Genomic DNA, 21033 nt, shown 5'->3' on the forward strand with positions numbered 1-21033 from the left:
TACTTTTCACTCCAACTGCTACTGAAATTACTATATTCTTAGACAATAGCAAAATTACTGTATCTGAAAAACTAGAACTAATAAAAAATTTCTGAAGTCATATTCGTTTTTTTTTTTTTTTTTTCGACCCAAAATTAGTAAAGCTTGCCTATTTTTAAAAAAGGGCCTCTGTAGCCGAGCGGTCAGGGGTGGGGGTACAGTAACGCATGCTCTTTGAGTAGACCGGGGTTCAAGCCCCTGACTGCTAAATATGGTCGATCTGCCAACCCGCACTGGACCAGCATGGCAGATTATGGTCCATTTCCCTCAGCATGAATTGTTGAGGAGGCTTCCATCCTGCGGTGGGTTGATAATGGTTGCAGTTTACCTTTTTTTAAAACTTCCTTTTAAGAAAGGAAAGAAATTCAAAGAATTTTTTTTGTTGAACAGTGTTATTTACCAATGTAAACCGATGGTTTGAAGTGTGATTGCTTTTGCAGGATCTGCAGCAGTCTCCCCTGATGCAGCTATATCTTATAGAATTCCTACATATTGTAGTATGTACATACACAGCAAAATTATTTGCAGTACAGCTTGCATTAGGGCATTTACAGGAAGAACAATTCCAGAAGTGTATGGTTTGTACAGATTTTGTAGATACATTGGAAGCTTTACTCAGTACAAATAATCATAGTCATCCAGCTATTTATCAAATTCAGCTTACTTTATTCCCACTCACTCCACTCACTACTGGTACACTGTTTTAAAAAATAAAATAGGATGTCCGGTTTTACTGGATTCTAAGTAATAACTGAATAAAAGGAAATGAAATAGCCAATAAAGTGACAAGATCAGTGGTATGCCCCAACTTCAAAAACTAGTTCCAAATGGTGTTTACAAGAAAGTGATCTGCAATTGATGCTTTGTGCAATGGCAATTACCTTGGCCCATGCAAGAGTCAAATAAACTCTACCCTATCAAGCCGCAGAGTAGTGTCCCTGTTAAATGTGCCAAAACAAGTGGTAGTTTTAACTAAACTTCAGATGGGCCATAGTCATCTGACATATTCTTACCTACTAAAAGTGGAGGATCTGCCAAGCCGCACTGGACCAGCGTGGCAGATTATGGTCCATTTCCCTCAGCATGATCCCCACAGAGTAGAAATTACAGTACATAATTAACAGTTTAGTGTATATTAATCAAATGTCCAATCTTTGGCAGTGATTGACAGTCATTCTTTCCAAGCCTCCACAATATGAGAACCTTATATGCTCCTACACCTTCTCCCGGATGAAGATTTTAAACCATACCTGGTTTGCTTTTTATACAAAATAAACTTATATCTTTCCTTTAAATATTTATTATTTTATTTTTTTATAAAAAAATTTTGTTAAATAAGAATTGTTATGGGCCTATTGGTAAATAAGTATTTTATCACCCCTTCATAAATACACAAACATCTATGAAATAAAATGTGTATTGGGAGGGGGGGAGATAACAAGCATCTTGTGCATGATATTGATATCATTCCTTTTTACCTTTGATACACTGCAGGCTATATAAACTGTCATACTTTATAGCTACTTACATTCATATGCTAAATGTAATTAATAAAAATACTCAAGATACAATTTTTTTAATTCTGTAGGTACTTCAAAGATTAGATGCCGAAAATCTGAGGAGTAGGAAGTACCTTCATCCAAGTTCCTATCCGAGAGTAACTCAAGAATGTGAACAGAGGATGGTTGCCGATCATTTACAGTTCCTGCATGGGGAATGTAAAAGAATGGTTCAACATGAATGTAGGAAAGGTAAAGGGCCTCTCTTGCCTAAAACTGATTAACATTCACTTCTAAGACTACCTATGAGCCAAAAGTTACTTGATTAGCAGATAGAAGTACCAAACATCACTCATTACAGCTTTGCACTGCTACATACCATTATATTATACCAGTATATGAGGCTCTCTCCTCATATATTGAATTCACTGCATTTAAAATCCTTTGCAATAGATGAGCAATATATATAAATATATAATGTTTATTTGAAATTATTTAAACTAGTAAACTGTACTCATTCTGATACTATGGACAAGAGTAGAGAGAGAGGGGGGTAGGTTAAGAATCATTTTGGAATGTTTGCTTTTCTGATAAAAGTAAAACTTTTGATATTCATCTGTGTATATCCGATACTGTACAAGAATTCCTTCTCCTTTAGATCTTCGAAACATGTATATGTTACTCAAATCCATCCAAGGAGGATTAGATGCTCTTATTCAGGAAGTTCAGCAGCATATAAGTAAAATAGGACTAGAAGCTGTCAGTAATTTGCGAGGAGACAATGTAAGTGTGATTGTTTGATAAAATTACTATATCTTCTAATGTGATAAAAGTATTTTATAAGGTGTCCCACAACTTTGGCAAAACTTCAGAATGCAATATCTGAGGGCGTTCTGAGTGAAAAATGTTATATCAACATTGGTCCATTTCTCAACAGTTGTGGAGTTATAGATATTTTAAATATAACATCTATACATGTTTATACAGCAGGAATGGACATTTAGACCTCTTTGATAGCTCACATGCTACTGGTACAACAGCACCAATAGCATGTGAGCTATCATGCTGTGTTATAATAGAAGTAACTTTGAATATGCCGTTTATTTTCCTTATGAAGAATATGTGGATAATCATGTTGTATACAAGTTTTGTGATGGTCATGCCAATGTTGTTTTCATTAGAAAATCATTAGATCATTAATAAACATTCATCTCAGGTTGATGAATGTTTATTAATGATCACCAATTTCTGTGAAAAAGTGGCTCATTGTAATGCTTTTCATTAACAGCAGAATGTCCAGTACAACAATGTAGGTGGGGAGGTTGTTGTTGTTGTTTGGTTTTTAGGAGCATTAGCAACTAAGGCCATATTGCTCCAGGGATATGCGGTGGTCACGGGCTCGAACCACGGTCTAATCAAGAAGCGTATGCTACACACTGCCACTCCTGCCCACCTGGTTATGGAGGCGCCAGGTGAGGAGGAAAACGTCATTAAACCATGTAAATTATATAATGTAATGCAATTCTTTTCCCAATAATAATGTTTTTTCCAGTACCACACTCCTAGTCAAGCTACATTCCAAATATCCATGGCTCAGTAACCATTGAGAATTGGCCCTGTGTTGAGTAACATTTTTCCCTCAGAACAACCTCAGGAATCACCTGCTGAAGTTATGATATTATCATATAACAAAAAAGGCTGTTTTAATGATTATTACTTAATGCATTGTCTTAATACATTTCTTTAGTAATAATGAGTGAACTGTTAAATGTTTGTTGTAACCATTTGCTTTGTCTTTGAACATCTGTGATGATTTTTTTTTTTTTTTTTCCCTTAGATATTTTTGCTGGCATTTGTCTCTTGTTTATTCATAAGGCTAAATGAGTGATATAATATAAAGATTTGTATAAATTTTTGATGGTGTATCATATCACTTCTTGCAAACTTCAGGGGTGATTTAATAAAGAATCGCCCCTCACCTACTTCCACATATTTCAGAGTTATGATATTTTGTCTGTAGCATCATACATACCTCTTTACTAAAGGTGTAAAATGTCAGCCCTGCATCTTAATTTGTTTTTCTCTTACAGAGCTGAATGTGTGACGAAGTAGCATCATGGACAAAGTTGAAGCCAGAGTTGTAATCTGGTATTTGTTCTTGAAGGGGGAAAATCTCCTAAAGAAATCCACAAGGAGATGACTGCTGTATATAAAGATAAAGCCCCATCCTATGGCATTGTGAAGCACTAGCATAGACAGTTTTAGGTGTTGTTGGACATTGGTAGAATCTGAACCCATTCCAGGTCATCCCCATTCAGCCATTGATGACAGTATGATCAGAAAAGTGGAATCGTTAATCATGGAAGATCACCGGATATCTGTGCGTGAATTGTCCCAGTGAAGATTAGTGTGGTCTCTGTTGAAACAGTATTTCATGACCAACTCCATTTACGGAAATTGAGTGCAAGATGGATTCCCTGATTATTGACTGGTTTCCAGAAGGCTGATCGACAACAGAAATCACAAGAGTTGTTAGCCCTGTGCCAAAAAAAATGAGGAAGACTTTTTCTCTCATCTAATCACTCAGGATGAAAGTTGGATACAGCATTTCGACCCTGAAAGTAAAAAAGCAGTCCACGGAATGGCGACATCATGATTCCCCATTTCCCAAGAAGGCATGGGTCCAAGCATCAGCAGGAAAGGTCTTGCTAACAGTGTTTTGGGATGAGAAAGGTGTAATAATGACTGATTACTTGCCAAAAGGCAGAACAATTACAGGTGCCTATTATGCCAACTTACTCACAAAATTATGGGAGAAAATCAAAACATACGGGTGTGGCATGCTGTCCAATGTTGTGAGAATGCTTCAAGACAATGCCCCAATTACACTTCCAAAATTGCAACAACACAAGCAGCCACTTGTGGATATGAAATACTGCCCCATCCAGCCTACTCACCCGATCTTGCACCATCAGACTTCTTGTTTCCTTCCCTCAAATTATTTATTTGGGGGACCCACTTCCCTGATGACGAGACACTCATTTTTGCAACAGAGTCATGGTTCAAAGACCAACCTCACCACTTCTACAAAAACGGTATCCGTAGTTACGGATACCATTTTTGTAGAAGTGGTGAGGTATTGTAGAAGTTACAGAAATGGTATTTGATGGGGAAAATGTATAAATCTGCTCAGTGGTTATGTAGAGAAGGACTGAAACCTGTGTCAAGAATCAACAGGCTAGCTCCTCTACAGCTAGGTCAGGGCAATTCTTTATCGAACTACCCTCGTCTCTTGTAGTAACCAAAGGACTGTTTAATTTTTTTCATACTTTAATACAAGGCAGGAATATTCAGCTTCTAATCACAAAGAAACCAAGGTTAACTTAACCACTCACCTGTGGGCTGCAAGACTAAAATCGCACACACAGTGTGCGATTTTAGTCTTGCAGCCCACAGGTGAGTGGTTAAGTTTGTGGTAATTTTACACAAACACACAGTGTATGTGTGTTTGTGTAAAATACAGTATCATTATTTTAACTGTTTTGCACATGTATAAATCTGCAGGTTATCAAAATACAATTCCTAATTAATAAAGTAGTTATAATTGTAGTGTGATTATACTGACTAATCAGTTGCCGGCATGCACTGTAGAATTATGACAGTTGAAAAGAAAAGTTCAAGCAAAAGTGAAAGGAAATCATTCACAGCTTTTCAAAGTAGGTATCATGACACATTGTGTCCAAAAAAGCATCACAAAATTTTGGAGTCATATATCCGCATTACTTTCACTGTGATTAACTTTCATTGCATGTATTGATATAATTGATTGATTAAAATACAAATTATTGAATAATAAATTAAAATTTTTTTTATTTCTTCACAAGTTTCATATATGTTTGATGAGCTCTGTACACATTCTTTCTCTTTGAAAGCTAACTAATTGTGTGTCTGCAATGCTGCCCAGACATGGTAAGATATGATAAGAGCCTTGTCAATCAAGGCTCTTATCATATCTTACCGAGAGATTGTGCAAGACTCAGGGAGTAGAATTTTTTTCAGCGTGGTCTGTGCTTGCTAACATAACAGACTGCTTCTACAGGGATGGGATACACTTAAATAGAAAGGGTGTAAGTATATTTGCTGGTGCTATTGAGTCAGAAAACTGCTAGCTTGGAAGAATTCACAGAGTAAAAGATTAACAGTAGCCGCAGGCAGAGATGAAAGCGATTCTTGCACTGCTTCTATTGTAATGAGCAGCAGCCTAGAGAACAAGTTGCTGGGGATTTCAAGAGCTGCTGGGAGTCATCATGGAACAAGTAAATACATGGGCTGTGTTAGGGTAACAAAGAGTAAGAACATGTGCATGTATACTTGCATGTACACCAATGCTAAAAGTATAGTAAATAAATTTGATGAATTTGAAGTGCTGATCAAGGCATCAAAGGCAGATATTGTTGCGATATCAGAGACATGGTGTCACACAGATATAAGCTGTGCAGAATTGGAATTTGGGAAGTACAATGTGTACAGAAAGGATAGATAGAGTAGGAAGGGAGGCGGGGTTATGCTGTTACTTAAGAAACACATAAAATCTAAGGAAGTGCATCAAGTTGACAAGGGTGGATAGTGCAATGTTGAGTCAGTTTTGTGACATAAACACTGGGAAAGAGAAAATGAGAGTAGGAGTTTGTTATAGGCCTAATGATTCTGATGAGTACAACGAACAGTTGTGCAGAGAAACAGAGTGGGCCAGTAAATCAAAATGTCTTGTAATGGGGGATTTTAACTTTCCAGATATTGACCGGAAAGTTAATATGTGTGGGTTGGTCACCCGCACTTGAGCGAGGATTTGTGGATTTATTGGAGGATTGTTTTCTACAGCAACATGTTCGAGGGGCAACCAGAGGGGGTAATACTCTTGATCTGATTATCAGCAGTGATTATTCAAGCATTAAGAGTTCGCAGATAAAGGAACCACTAGGTGACAGTGATCACAGTGTATTGATGTAGGATTTACTTAAAGAGAAGGGCTTTTGTTTTCGTAAAGTGGTCTCAGACAGTTTTTGAATTCTATACAGTAGGATCAACTGATGGTGTTAAAAACAGTGAATTCTAAATGGGAAGCCTTCGGGAAATTAATCTTGGAATCTACTAGGCTTTTCATACCAACTAAGAAATATTGTTCAAGATTTGAGCCTAAATGGTTGTCAGATGAACTAATGAGGCTCAAGGCAGAAAAGAAATGCGTGGAATGCACATAAATTAGCAGGTTAACAGAAGCCTGGCAGATATAAGCTAGTCTGCAATCAAGTCACAAAGGAGGTTAGGCAGGCAAAGGCTGATTACAAGAAATCCTTGGCAAAGGATGCAAAGGAAAGCAACAACGACTTCTTTACTTATGTAAACTCTGGAAGGAAGGGGATGAATCAGATTGGTCCACGATGTTGATGGTTCCACGATCCTGCTTACATAGCTGAAAAACTGAATGAGTATTTTGCATCTACATTCACACATGAGGAATTCTGTAAGGAAGGGAATGACAGAAGTTTACTAAACTCTAACAGGGAGCCAAATGATTTTGTAATAACAGAGAGCAAAGTGCAGGAGAAAATGTTAAACATAAAAAAGGCACCTGGGCAGATGGAATCTATCCAGTTATATTGAAGGAGGCAATGAGGGAAGTAAGCAAACGCTTAGCCAATATTATTAGAGAACTTAGATTCAAGTGAGGTCTCTATGGAATGGAGATGTGCAAATGTACCGTCAATTGACAAAGGGTGAAGCAAATAATTATAGACCTGTTAGTTTAGTTTCTGTCCCGGGGAAAATAATAGAGTCGCTGGTTAAAGAAGTGCGGGATCACCTAGACAAGCTTGCAATAATAGTTCAGACACAGCATGGGTTTGTTAAGGGGAAGTCTTGTCTGACCAATTTGATTGGATAATACAATGTGATCACAAAGGAACTGGATGCAAAAAATTATTTTGATAACATATACTTGGATTTTGGGAAAGCTTTTGATACTGTTGCATATGGAAAACTGCTGTACAAATTGGAATGGTATGGCATTAAGGGCAAGTTGCTGCAATGGATAAAGGGATAGTTGAGTGGGAGACAGCAGAGAGTGGTAATAAATGGACACTGCTCTAATGTTATTAGTAGAGCCTCCCCAGAGTTCAGTACTGGACCCATTGTTTTTTTGTCTTATTTATCAATGATATCAATGAAGGTATATCAGGCTTAGTGTCCAAGTTTGCAGATGCTACAAAGGTTGACAGGGTTGTTAATGATAGTAAAGACAATATGCTACTGCAACAGCATCTAGAAAAGTTAGGTAGATGGACTGAGAATTGGCAACTGAAGTTTAACATTAACAAATGCAAAGTACTGCATATGTGTTGCAGTAACCCAAGAGAAACACATAAACTGTGTGGTACTACATTTAGGAAGGTGGAGAATGAAAAATTACCTGGGGGTGATTGTGCAGTCAGATATGAAGTTCTCTCAGCAATGCAGATGGGTTGTCAGAGCGGGTCATGGAGTTTTGTCAATGATATATAGGAATTTTGCTAACAGAGACAAGGAGGTGATTATACCTTTGTATAAGGCAATGGTCAGGCCACACCTTGAGTACTGCACAGGTCTGGAGGCCTCATTTTAGGAAGGAGGTAGATTTGCTAGAATGAGTAGAGAGAAGTTCATCAAGGTTGGTCAGAGGAACAAAGGGGGTTCTCTTACCAGGAGAGGCTTAAATTCTGTAAGTTGCAGCATCTGGAGACTAGGTACCTGCGAAGTGATCTGATTGAGGTATACAAGGCCTTGAATGGATTGAGCAGGCTCAATGCTGATGGGATACTTGACTCCAATCTCATCTGAAATAGTATTAGTAACGGCCGTATGGTGCAAGAAAGCCTATGGCTTATGCTGCACCAGCCAAAAAAAAAAAAAAAAAAAAAAAAATCCGAACAAAACAATGATTAAAACAAAAATTAAATAAATAAATAATAATAATTAATAAATAAATAAAAATAATAAAATGAAATTAAAAATTAAATAAAAAGGAAATTAATCCTATCATCCTATGCGCTTCCCTTACCCGAAAGTACTATCCAGATGACCTTTGAATTTCCCCAAACTGTCGGCCTCTACCACCCATGAAGGCAACTTATTCCAGTAATTTATAACTCGCTGGCTAAAATAAAACTTCCTGCAGTCCAATCTAAACATTTCCCCGCGTAACTTCAATTTATGTCCCCTAGTTCTAGCATCATTTATAATCTTGAAAATTTTGTCCTCGTTCATTTTACTGATGCCTCTCAGAGCCTTAAACACCTCAATCAAATCTCCTCTAAGGTGTCTAGTTTCCAAACTCTGCAACCCACATATTCGAAGTCTTTCTTCATAAGGACGCCCTTTTGCCGATCTCACCAGGCGAGTTACCCTTCTTTGCACCCTTTCAAGAAGCTCGATGTCTTTCTTTAGGTGCGGTCTCCATACTTGAACACAGTATTCCAAGTGTGGTCTAACATAGGCCTTATATAATGGGATTATCACGTCCCTATCTCTACTTGCAAAAGTTCGATAGATCATCGATAGGACACCATGGGCCTTCCTTGCAACCTGTTTACAATGCTCAGAGAATTTCATGTCTGACCGTATCGTAACACCCAAGTCCCTTTCCTCCAGTACTGGGTTTAGTTGAACTCCACCAAGTGAATAAGTTATTTTGGGATTACTGTTTCCCAGGTGTAATACCTTACACTTTGTTGGATTAAAGCACAACTGCCATTTTTCTGACCATTCTTGAAGTCTATCTAGGTCTCTCTGGAGAAGCTCAGCTTGACAGTGATCATTAACTACTCTACCAATTTTAACATCATCTGCAAATTTAGACATCACGCCCTCTATCCCTTCATCAATGTCGTTTATGAAAATTAAAAACAACAGTGGTCCTAATACTGATCCTTGGGGAACCCCACTTCTTACATCAACCCAATCTGAGGAATAGCCATTTATCACAACCCTCTGCCTCCTGCCCTGAAGCCATCCTTCTATCCATCTAAGGATTTTCCCAGTGATTCCAACCTGTTCCAGCTTATAAAGCAACCGCTCATGTGGGACTGAGTCAAAAGCTTTGCTGAAATCTAAATAAACAATGTCGAAATTATTCCCTAAATCCAGCTCGTGAGTGACCCTTTCGAAATAGCGAACCAGATTTGTTAAACATGATTTTCCCTTTACAAAACCATGCTGAGTATCCTTGAGAATTTCAATTCTATCCAAATAATCCTGAATTCCACCCTTGATCAATGCCTCCATGATTTTCCCTACTACTGAAGTCAGACTGACAGGTCGATAATTTCCCACTTCACTTTTAGAGCCACCCTTATGTATGGGAGATACATTTGCACTTTTCCAATCCAAGGGAATCTCCCCAGAGTCTAGTGATGCTCGCATAACCAGCCTCAGTGGTTCAATGCACTCGCTTGCCGCCTCTCTCAAGATTATAGGGTATATTCCATCAACTCCAGGAGCCTTACTAGTCTGTAGGCTTGAAAGTTTTTTCATTAAATAATCTTGCGAAATTTCAATATCATTAATTACATATTTTTTAACTTCGCTCCCACAATTTCCCATTGCCACAAAAGGCTTTTCATTTGTAAATATCGATGCAAAATAACTGTTGAGTTCATCTGCAACGGCAGCTGGTGTATTTATTACTATCCCCTTTCCCTTACGTAAAGGTCCGATCTGGTTTGTCCTGCTCTTCTTGGCATTTATATATGTGAAGAATTCTTTATCCCCCCTCTTTGCTCTGTTTGCTAGTGATTTCTCATAAACTGCCTTTGCCTGTCGAACCTTTTCTGTGGCTCTATTACACACCACCTTGTAGCTGTTATAGGCTTCAGTACTTTTTATTGCTCTGTAACGTTTCCATGCCACCTTTTTCTGCTCAAGTAATGTGGCAACTTCACTATTCATCCAACTTGGAACCCTTCTCGTGGAGTATTTTTTTAATGGTATATACGCATTCAAGGCATCTGTGATTAATGTTTTAAAAGCGTACCACAGTTCAATTGTATTCATTCTCTGCGCGATATCTACCCAGTTAATAGAGGCCATGTAGTACCTTAAGGCATCGTAATTTCCTTTTCTGAAATTAAAACCCATTCCTTTGCCTTTTACTTCTGCTACCTCTCTCGTCATCATCCACCGTAGAACTCCGTGATCACTTCCTGCTACTGGTTCCTCTACTGTCAGCCCTGTTATGTCATCTGATTCATGTGTGATGATGAGGTCTAGGATATTCTTTTCTCTAGTACTTTCCCTGACATGTTGATACAAATAACAGTCATCTAGTTGATTTAAAAATTTTGTTCCCCATGTCGAGTTTCCTTCCCATTTACTCCAATCAATTAGAGGCAAATTGAAATCACCCATAATAAGGCATTGACGCTTACTTGCCCATTCCATTTGCATGTAGAGGCTTTTGTCATAGTCTTCACAATCACCTGGTCTGTAGATTACGCCTACTCGCATTGTACCTTTGTTTCCAACTATCTCACACCATACAGACTCTATACTAGCATGTGAAATGTCTGAATCTGGGAAAGCTATCGTCGCACTCAGGCTGCTTCTGATAAGAAGCATTACCCCACCACCCCTTTTTTCTACTCTATCCTTCCTAAATACATTATACAAGCCGTACTGAAACTCATCATCCCCAATTTCCAGGTGGCACCACGTCTCCGTAAGCCCTATTATGTCCGCGTTACTTGTTTTAACCAGCAGTTCGAATTCGCTCATTTTATTGACGACACTTCTAACGTTACTGTATAAACAATTAAGATTTACTGTTCTTGTATATTTAACAACCCTAACACAACCCTTGAAGTTTTTTAGGCTCTCTTCCCTGATATTAGCTACCTGCTCACGTGAAACGTCTTTGCCCCCCCGAATATCTAGATAATACGTCCAGTTGGGGTAACAGATAAGAACTCTTAAGGTATGTGCAAGAGTTACATTGACCAATATTATCAGATAAACGCGTGTCAGTATTACCCACATCCCCCCTAACTAGCAGTTTCCCTGAGCCTTTAAGGTATCCTCAATAATACTGGCAAAAACTTTTGCACCACCTTTGTTTAAGTGTATCCCATCTCTACAAAACAAATTCCTTCTACCTACAAGTGTGGGCCATGCTGATAGAAATTTACCCCCTAAAGCCTTGCAGATTCCTTCAAGTCTTGAGTTAATCCACAAGGCTCTTAACATATAATCCCTCCTATCGTGTCTGGGCAGAATTGCAGACACATAGACATTATGGCCTAGCTCGCGACATTTCCTCAGCATGGTCCTGTATTTTTCCAACAAATCGTCAGATCGTGTACGTTTAATATCGTTTGTCCCCACATGAATAATAATATTTTCTTTACCCCCTTTAAACTCTGACAGTCTGTTGGTGACATCATCAATAGTTGCTCCCGGCAGACATACCCTGGTTCTGCTCCACCTATCTTTATTACAAAAAATATTCCCCGTTTCCCTGACAATGGAGTCTCCTAATAAAACAATGTCCTTTCTAACCAGGGTAGTTTGCACTTGGTTTTTCTGTTTTGAGGCTCGAATCGGGTGTGCATCACTTGGTAGATTGCTGGAGTTTTGAGTCCCTGACGAGCTCCCAGATGCATTATTTTCGAGGGCAAGCACTTCCACTTGCTCAGATTAAGAACATGAGAGGGCATAGATTCAAATTGAGGAAAGACAGTTGTAGAATAGATGTGTGGAAGTTTGCCTTTAGCCAGCAGGTAGTTGATTGCTGGAACACAAACTTCCATCTGCTGTCATTTGTGGAAGTTGATATCTTAAATAAATTCAAGGCTTTACTAGACAAACATTTAAAGTGATCGGATGAATGAAATGGGAAGGTTTTTATAAGCTAAGTTTTTTGTATCATATGCTTCAATTTACATAGTTAGTTGATGGCCTCAGTTAAGCTTGTATTTAGCTATACAATTGCCAACCATCTCTCTCTCTCTCTCTCTCCCCCCCCCCTGCCCTGCAACCCAAAGGTCGCGGGTTCGATTCCCGCCTCGGGCTTGGATCAAAGTACTGCAAAAACCTTTCCTTTTGAGGTGCAATATGGCCACAGAAGCCGATGCGCCAACAACTACCAAATCAAAAAAATAAATAAAATAAATAATAGGGAATATTTTTAATTTCTAATAAATAATAGGGAACATTTCCGTGCATGGCAGCCTGGTCGTGTTTAATGGAGGGTTTGGTCTTTTCCTCTTCACGCTGACCAGGCGTCTTGAAGAGAACCACTCTACACGTTCGTTGCCACCTAAGTGACGTAACAGGGCTTACCATCGAGACGGTGTGCATGAGTGGATTTTAGGGAGGCAGGCCAACTGGACTTCTCCTAAATCTTCTGTAATAGAGAGATATTGGATCCATCAGTGTTTTAGGCTGAGTGTCTGATAACACACAGGATACCTGTTCCCCTCTAAGCCCCTATAGTGGAACTATAGTACTTAGTGCTTGGGTTGGAGGTTGAAAAGACAAAAGATATTTGTTGACATTAGACTTGAACTTCTATAGACTGTAATTATCAGGAAAGACATACGAAGGAAGGTCGTTCCAGAAAATGGCAGTTGAATGAATAAACAAGGTAGATGAAAAGTTGGTTCTATGAGTTTGAAGTTGGACAGTTGCTTCTCATTCAGCAGCGTCAGAATTAGCCTTTCATGCCATTAATGAAAAACATACTTTTTTTTTATTTAACAAGGCCAGAATTCTTAAGTGTCCAATGTAATTATATGATACTATTAATTGCAGAAACTGTCGAAATTAAATTACATGAGAATTCTGTTGATGTTAGCCGGACATATCTAATCTCCGACTCGTGGTCCTTTATGTGCATGCGCGAAGACAAATAATCCTTATTTAAGTTCCATGCTCACCCCTATTCGGTAATTTTCATTCCTGTGATCATGACATAGGTTGAAAAGCATTGTCAGCTTCAGGAAGGAAAATCGTTTTGCAATTTTTTTTTTTTTGTTTTTCTTTTTTTTTTTTTGTTTAATTAATTTTTAATTGCGTTAAATTTATTTTTGCTATACTCCAATATATTATGGTGCACCTTTGTAATTGGCTGTCAGAACGGGAGAAAGAAGTGATTGACAGGTTGTGACTCTGCCCGCTGACTGCATCCCCCCCTCTTCTTTTCAGGCGAACGTTGCATGACAACACGTCACTGGAGCGCTGAATGCGAAATTCGTTGCATATACTGTACTTTCATATGAATGCTGGTTTCTGTTCTGTTCGTTTGCTGGTGTTAATGTTACTTGCCACGTGGTCCTGAGTTTCTGTGTCGTTATCCCATTCTATCCTGTGCAGGTAAACTGTTTCGTTGTTTTTTGCTGCCGTGTGTTGCCGTCACATTTTCTTATTTTTTTTATTTCCTAGGTGTTTTTTGTGTTTTTTTTTTTTTTTTTTTTTGCCTTTGTTCAGTCCCAAGGGAGCAAGAATGTTCCATATTAACCTAGTATTGTATGAAAAAAAAATTATATGTTGCTGTTTTGTGGTTATGCAAAGAGCAATTTTATTGTTCGTTGCACATGTTAAATGACTTTCATTTCTGTTTAACGAAAAAAGTTTAGATTTTTATGACTTCGGCAGGGATTCAAGCTAAAATTGGTCGTTGGACTAGAAACAGTTATAACAGGCATCATGTTTTTAATTGACTTTCATTTGTGTTTAGAAAAATGGTTAGGCTTTTACGCAACTTTGGGAGGGATTCAAGCAAAAACCAGTCATTGAACGAAAAAAAAATTACAATGGGAGTCATATTTTTCATTGACTTTCATTTGTGTTTAGTGAAAAATGGTTAGGTTTTTAGGTTACCTTTTTACGTGACTTCGGGAGTTATTTAGTGAAAATTGGTCGTTTACTGCGTCTCATTAGTTTGTTTCATTTTGGAAAAAAAATTACTGTATTATTTTTATGTATAATTATTTTAGTTGCTGCTGCGAAAAAATTGCTATATTGCTGTTAATTTCATTGTTTTTCAGCTCTGCCATACTGTTATGTTGCATGGCATTTGTCACGTGCAGTCATCAAGAAAGAAGAGCAGGAACGCAGTGAGTGGGCGGAGTTACGAACCATACGTCACTGTTTTCCCCTCTTCTTCTCGATGTGATTTTCAAAGAGATTTTCAAAATTACCTTTATTTTTTGTGTTCATTTGGTTTTTAATTATTGTTAATTATTTCTTACTGTAATGTAAGATTTTCAATTTTTTTACAATTTTTTTTCTTTTTGCGTTTTAATTTCTGGAGAGTATCATACAGAAGTGTTCTATATATTGAGGTAAACTTCTCTTATTCTTTTACAAATATTGATATCAATGTTGAATGTATTGAGTATAGCTCTGGTTCATACTATCACTGTCAAACTTTATTGTAATGCAGATGGCCTTAGATCAAATTTGACATGATCCCGTACTATGCAGATTTATATAAATTCAATCCCCCTGTACAAATTGTGTATACAAAAAGAAACCAGCATGAGAGGTTATTATATAAGCTTGAACATGTTGGAATTGCAGGGGATATTCTTGGAGATATTGCAGGATGGTTGCACAATAGGGGGCAGATGGTTGTGATTAATGGTTACTCTTCAAATTGGGCTAATATAAGAAGTAGGTTCCCCCAAGAATTGAAACTGGGGTTGCTGTTGATTTTGGTTTTTTTAAATTGATGAAGGGATACCGGGCCTGATGTCAAAATTTGATATGATATCAAGATTGGTAGTAAGATCAGCATCAAATTGCATTCCTTCAGGGTGACTTGGATAGGTTTCAAAGGATGGTGAGAAAAAGTGGCTGCTATGTTTTTATACATCAAAATGCAAGATCTTAAGGGAATAGCAACCCCAGAATAACTTATACATTTAACCAACGAATGGGTTAGTTACTAGAATAAGTTGCCTTCATGGTTGGTTGAGGCTGACAGGTAGGGGAAATTCAAAGGTCAGCTGTATAGGTATGAGAGGAGGGAATCAAATAGTTTATTTTATTTTATTATTTTTTTTTATTTTTTATTTTTGGATGATGCAATGAAAGCTTCAGGCTTCCTTTTGCCATATGGTTGATACTAATAGTAACCCCTATATTCACAATAATTTCACTGTTTACTACCTGTGGATATGCATTATATAAGCCAGTTCTGTTTTCATTGTGTCTTCTCTTAAAAGGCTAAAAATCAGCACCAACTGTAGCATATAGGCAATTTCATCAAAGTGTATAGTTTAGTTAATAAGTTGTGTGCATTATAATAGTTTTTTGAGATTACTTAAGAAAAAAAAAAGATAAACTGCTTTCAACTTTTAGAACTTATTTCTCTGTTGTATTTTCCAGATACCGCAGATGTTTGTAGAATCTGTCCTAGAAGTCCACATTAAGTATCAGAATCTTATTAAAGAAGTCTTTCATGGTGATCAACAGTTTATTGGTGCATTAGATAAGGTGAATTTTTTTCTAATCTACGTGCAAAATTGTTAATTCTGTATGCATTTTCAGTCATTATGATGCTCTGAAACTACTATTCAATATTAAACATTATACACTCTGTTTATATAAAGAAAAAAGATAAAAAGAAACATTTTTAAAATGAGAATTCTGTATATTTAAGATAATGTGACTTGTTATATTATAATACTCATTCAAGAATAAATTTCATTATAATAGGCACTGTTTTCGAAAACAAATGTGCAGTTTAATTAAAAAGTTTCAATTAATAGCATTACCACAAATATTATTAGTTGGTAGCTGACAATATTTAGCCTTCCTTGACCATAAAGTAAAATATAGTTTATTTAAAAACTGCACATACGTTACTTATGAATATGAAATTTAATCCAAAAAATATTACTCTATGTAACAAAAACAAGTTTATATTTGACTGTCTCTTGTGTGTATTTTAATATGCTGAATACAACAGTATCATTAGTTTTTCTTTAGTATCAAAATTTTGGTGAAGGCATTGTTATTTTTTGCAACATTTATATGTATTACACAAGTATGTACCAATACTATTATATACAAGAGTTAAATAAAATATCTTTACTAAAAGAAGTTATTGAGCAAGAATAGTCATGATGGCATGTTAAACACATTATGTGACTTTTCCTCTTTGAATGCAACGATCAAACCCAGTGATCATATTTAAACTTGGCAGAATGAGCACTGAAGATGAGCAGTGCAGAGTCCATCAATAGCAATGGTCCTTGAGGCTGCCACAGACATTCTCTCAGGTATGTCAAGCTGGGATTGCTACCTGGGAGTCTCTCCTCCCTTTATAACTCCTTGTGTATGAATGTAGATGCAAATTACTCATTCAGATTGTCAGCTATCTGAGCAGGATCATCAACACTAAAACCATCGATATCAAGTGGACCAATCTGATTCATCCCTTCCCTCTAGAGTTTATATAGCTAAAGAAGTTCTTGCTGTTTTTCTTAGCATCCTTTGCCAACGATTTCTCGTAATCTGCCTTTGCTTGCCTAACCTCCTTTGTCACTTGATTACAGACTAGCTTATATCAACCATAGGCTTCTGTGTTGCCTGATAATTTATATGCATCCCATGCATTTTTCTTCTCTGTCACGAGTCTCATTAGTTCATCTGACAGCCATTTAGCCTAAACCTTGACAGTATTTCTTAATCCGTATGAAAAGCCTAGTACCTTCCACGATTAGTTCCTTGAATGCTTCCCATTTAGAATTTGTTGTTGGTAACATCATCAGTTGGTCCCACTGTACAGAAAAAAAACTGTCTGAGACCATGCAGTCATCTCTATGAAAACAAAAACCTTTCCCTTTACTCCTGATGGGTTTTTTTTTTTTTTTTTTTGTTAGTTGTTGGCGCATCAGCTTCTGTGGCCATATTGCGCTCTGATCCAAGCCCGAGGTGGGATGCGAACCCATGACCTCTGGGTTGCCAGGCAGGCCCTTTACCCACCTGGATAGCCCGGTCGGCTCCTGATGGTAGTTATGTCTTTAAACAAATCCCACGTCAGTACACCGTGATCACTACCACCTAGTGGTTCCTTAATCTTCAAATTCTTAATGCATGAATAATCACTGCTGATAGCCAGATCAAGAGTATTACTCTCTGGTTGCTTTTCTAATGTGTTGCTGTAGAAAACAATCATTCAGTAAATCCACAAAAGTCTTGCTGGTGTGCTAGTGACCAACCAACAAATTCCAGTCAATATCTGGGAAGTTAAAATCCCCCATTATTAAACAATCTGATTTACTGGCCCACTCTGTTTCTCTGTACAGTTGTTCATTGTACTCCTCAGAGTCATTAGGCCTATAACACACTCCTACTCTCATTTTCTCTTTCCCAGTGTTTATATCACACCAAACTGACTCTACAATGCACTGTCCACCCGTGTCAATTCGATGCAGTTCCTTAGATTTTATGTGTTTCTTAACTAACAGCATAACCCTTCCTCCCTTCCTATCCTGCCTGTACACATTGTACTCCCCAAATTCCAATTCTGCACTGCTTATATCTGTGTCTTGGCTAGCACTTCAAACTCATCAAATTTATTTAATATACTCCTAGCATTGGTGTACATGCAAGTACACATGCACCTACTCTTAATCTTAGTTACCCTAACACAGCCTACATATTTATTTGTTCTGTGACAACCCCCACCATTCCTTGAAATCCCCAGCACCCTGCCCTCCATTCTAATAGAGATGGAAAAATATCTAAACCTCCCGAACACTTCCTCGTTTATATGACAGATATATGTGGTCTCAGTAATGTCCATTTGTACTTAGTCTGCCAAACCCCCATGAACCTTTTCTGACAGAATCCCAATTATTGTTTGATTCAAACCCTGTTCATCTCAGTTGTCTGAATTATTCACTGTATGATTCCTTTTGCTTCAAAGGTGATCCTTGTGTGTGTAGGCGCCTCCGTAGCCAGGTGGGAAGGAGCAGCAGTGCGTAGCACACGCTTCTTGATTAGACCGGGGTTCGAGCCCATCACCACCAAATACGGAGGATGCGAAAAGGTCAGGGAATGACCAACTAAGGCCATATTGCTCCGCATATCCCGGAGCAATATGGCCTTAGTTGCTAATGCTCCTAAAAACCAAATAACTAACTAACTAACTAACTTGTGTGTGTGTATGTCCATTCTGACATTTGCTGTCAGAGACTTAGTAATTTGGAATTCCTCTTTTCGATCTTCTCTGGCTTAAAATCCCTTTACCACATTCTGTCAAATTCATCTGTTGCCCTATCATTTTCCCAACTCCACTAATCATTTGGAGCTCTTTGACTTAATCTCATTGACACTTCACTTTCTCCAGTTGAACTTTCCTAACAGCGAGTGATTTTAATGTTCACAACCCCAACTTGCTTCGGTTTTCTATCACACAGACCAGCTGGTCGAGGTGCTGAGCTTTTGAATTACTAATGACCTCGCACAGATTGTGCACTTACTTTCCAGAATACCAGACAATCCTAACAACACAGCCAACATTCTTGTTCTTTTTCTCACAAATAACTCTTCTAAGTACACGGTTGAGGTTTGTGGTCCTCTAGGCACCTCAGATGACAACTTGGTAATGATCTCTTCTCCAACGGAGCCCTTCTCAGCCTCGTGTTGTTTGGCATTACAAGAATCCAAAATTGGGTCATCTTTGGGATTTCTTTTCCTTTGTTGGATTACTGTTTCAAATTGTCTGATATCAACGTGTGCTCAGATCGTGCCAGGAAGTATTCTTGTAGGGATGAAATCCTTTATTCCACACTCCCCAGTTAAAATCTCATCCTTTATCTAAACCTTGGTTTTCCAATAAATGTGCTAAGGCTGTTCAATATAAGAATGTTGCATATCACAATTGACTTGTATCCAAATCTCCAGTTTTATTTTCTGCCTGCACCAAAGCTCACAACAATTGTAAAGCAGTTATTAATCAATCCAAACTAGATTTTAAATTGGCTAATAGTAGAAAACCTTCTTCTTGTCCAAACTGTAGCCAAGCATTCTGTTCAATTACCAAAGCTATTGGCTGCAACTTTTGTCCATCTCTATTTCTACCTCTGTCAAAACCAGATTGTTCTATTGCCACCCCAGCTAAAGATAAAGCCGATGTGCTAGGCATCCTACTTTTCTTCTAACTCTCTTATTGATGATCTTGGTAAACCACATCCTACCATTCCCAGTACATTGCATTCAGTGCCTCCTGTGGTCTTCTGTCAGTTACATTTTGAACAATCTTTATGCTAAGAAAGCTCCAGGTCCAATGTTATTTTTCCACTTGTTCTCAAAATCTTTGCTCACTTACTCTTCTGTGTCGCTTTTTTTTTTTTTTTCACTTTCTTATTCCACAGGTATTTTTCCACTTCTGCTTGAAGATTTGTTCATATCCAGCCAGTTCCTAAAAGGGTGACAAATCCATCCAATCCAGTTATCATTCCATTGCACTTAAAATCTTTCTAAGGTAATGGAAAAATCAATTAACTGCCAACTATTAAACTATTTAGAAACTTTCCATCTGATCAATGATTGCCAGTATGGATTCCATCAGTTGGACCAATTCAATGGAAAAATTTGGTGAAACTCAAGCAGTTGCTCTTGACATATCAAAAGCTTTTGATCGTAGTTAGCACAAAGATCTTCTAAATAACCTTCCATCTTATGGATTAACGACTGTTTTTTCGAAATAGGTATCCAGTATCTCTGACCTCTCATTGCGGGTGTTGGTTGATTCCTCTCTGTCTTCAAACTTCTGTATTAATGCAGGTGTTCCCCAGGGTTCATTTCTTTCTCTCACTCTTTTCCTTTGTTTAGGTGCATTATAGCCTCATTTGCTAATGCCCCAATAAAACCCAAATCAAACCAAACTGAAACCTCTTTATTAATGACCTTCTTCCATTGACTATCCTATCCATAGTTTTGCTGATGATAGCACATTGCATTCCACCTTCCAGTTTGAGAAACCTTGCCCTTCAAGAAAGAGCTTCAACTTCTCGAATATCCACTACCAGTTTGTTAAATGTGGATCTCCAGTGGAGCAAAGATAACTTAGTTGATTTCACTCCTAAAACTCAGTCCTGTCTTATATCTCATAAGAAGGATTCTTCAGCTGGTATGCTTATCTTCGATGACACTCAAATTTCCAGACAAGATTGCATATCTCTATTAGGGATTACCCTAACTACTAATCTCTCTTGGCATAATGACATCACAAATATTGCTTCCTCTGCATCTAAAAACCTAGGTTTAGTCTTTCACTCTCGGTGGTACTTTTTTTCTAAATAGATGTTCACCCTGTACAAATCACAAATCCACCCTGCCATAGATTATTGTTCCCATATCTGGGGCAGTGACCCCAAAACTTCTCTGAGTCTTCTAGATGCTATTCAAAATATGGCATTTAGGTTAATTAATGACTCATCTCTAACAG

At 37.8% G+C, this 21033-nt stretch overlaps 1 protein-coding gene across 1 annotated transcript in view; it reads left to right on the forward strand.

Moving 5' to 3' along the window:
* Positions 1-21033, forward strand: part of Cul2 (cullin 2) — a 388410-nt gene that overhangs the window by 226587 nt on the left and 140790 nt on the right. Inside the window, exons 12-14 of the mRNA XM_090373712.1 lie at positions 1628-1790; positions 2197-2321; positions 15960-16067. Coding sequence (XP_090229838.1) covers positions 1628-1790; positions 2197-2321; positions 15960-16067 — 396 coding nt within the window. The remainder of the gene's footprint in view (positions 1-1627; positions 1791-2196; positions 2322-15959; positions 16068-21033) is intronic.

This window comes from Mastigoproctus giganteus, chromosome 1 (genome assembly GCF_048544385.1).
Source record: "Mastigoproctus giganteus isolate SK-2022 chromosome 1, ASM4854438v1, whole genome shotgun sequence".
NCBI classification, from domain to species: Eukaryota; Metazoa; Arthropoda; class Arachnida; order Uropygi; family Thelyphonidae; genus Mastigoproctus; species Mastigoproctus giganteus.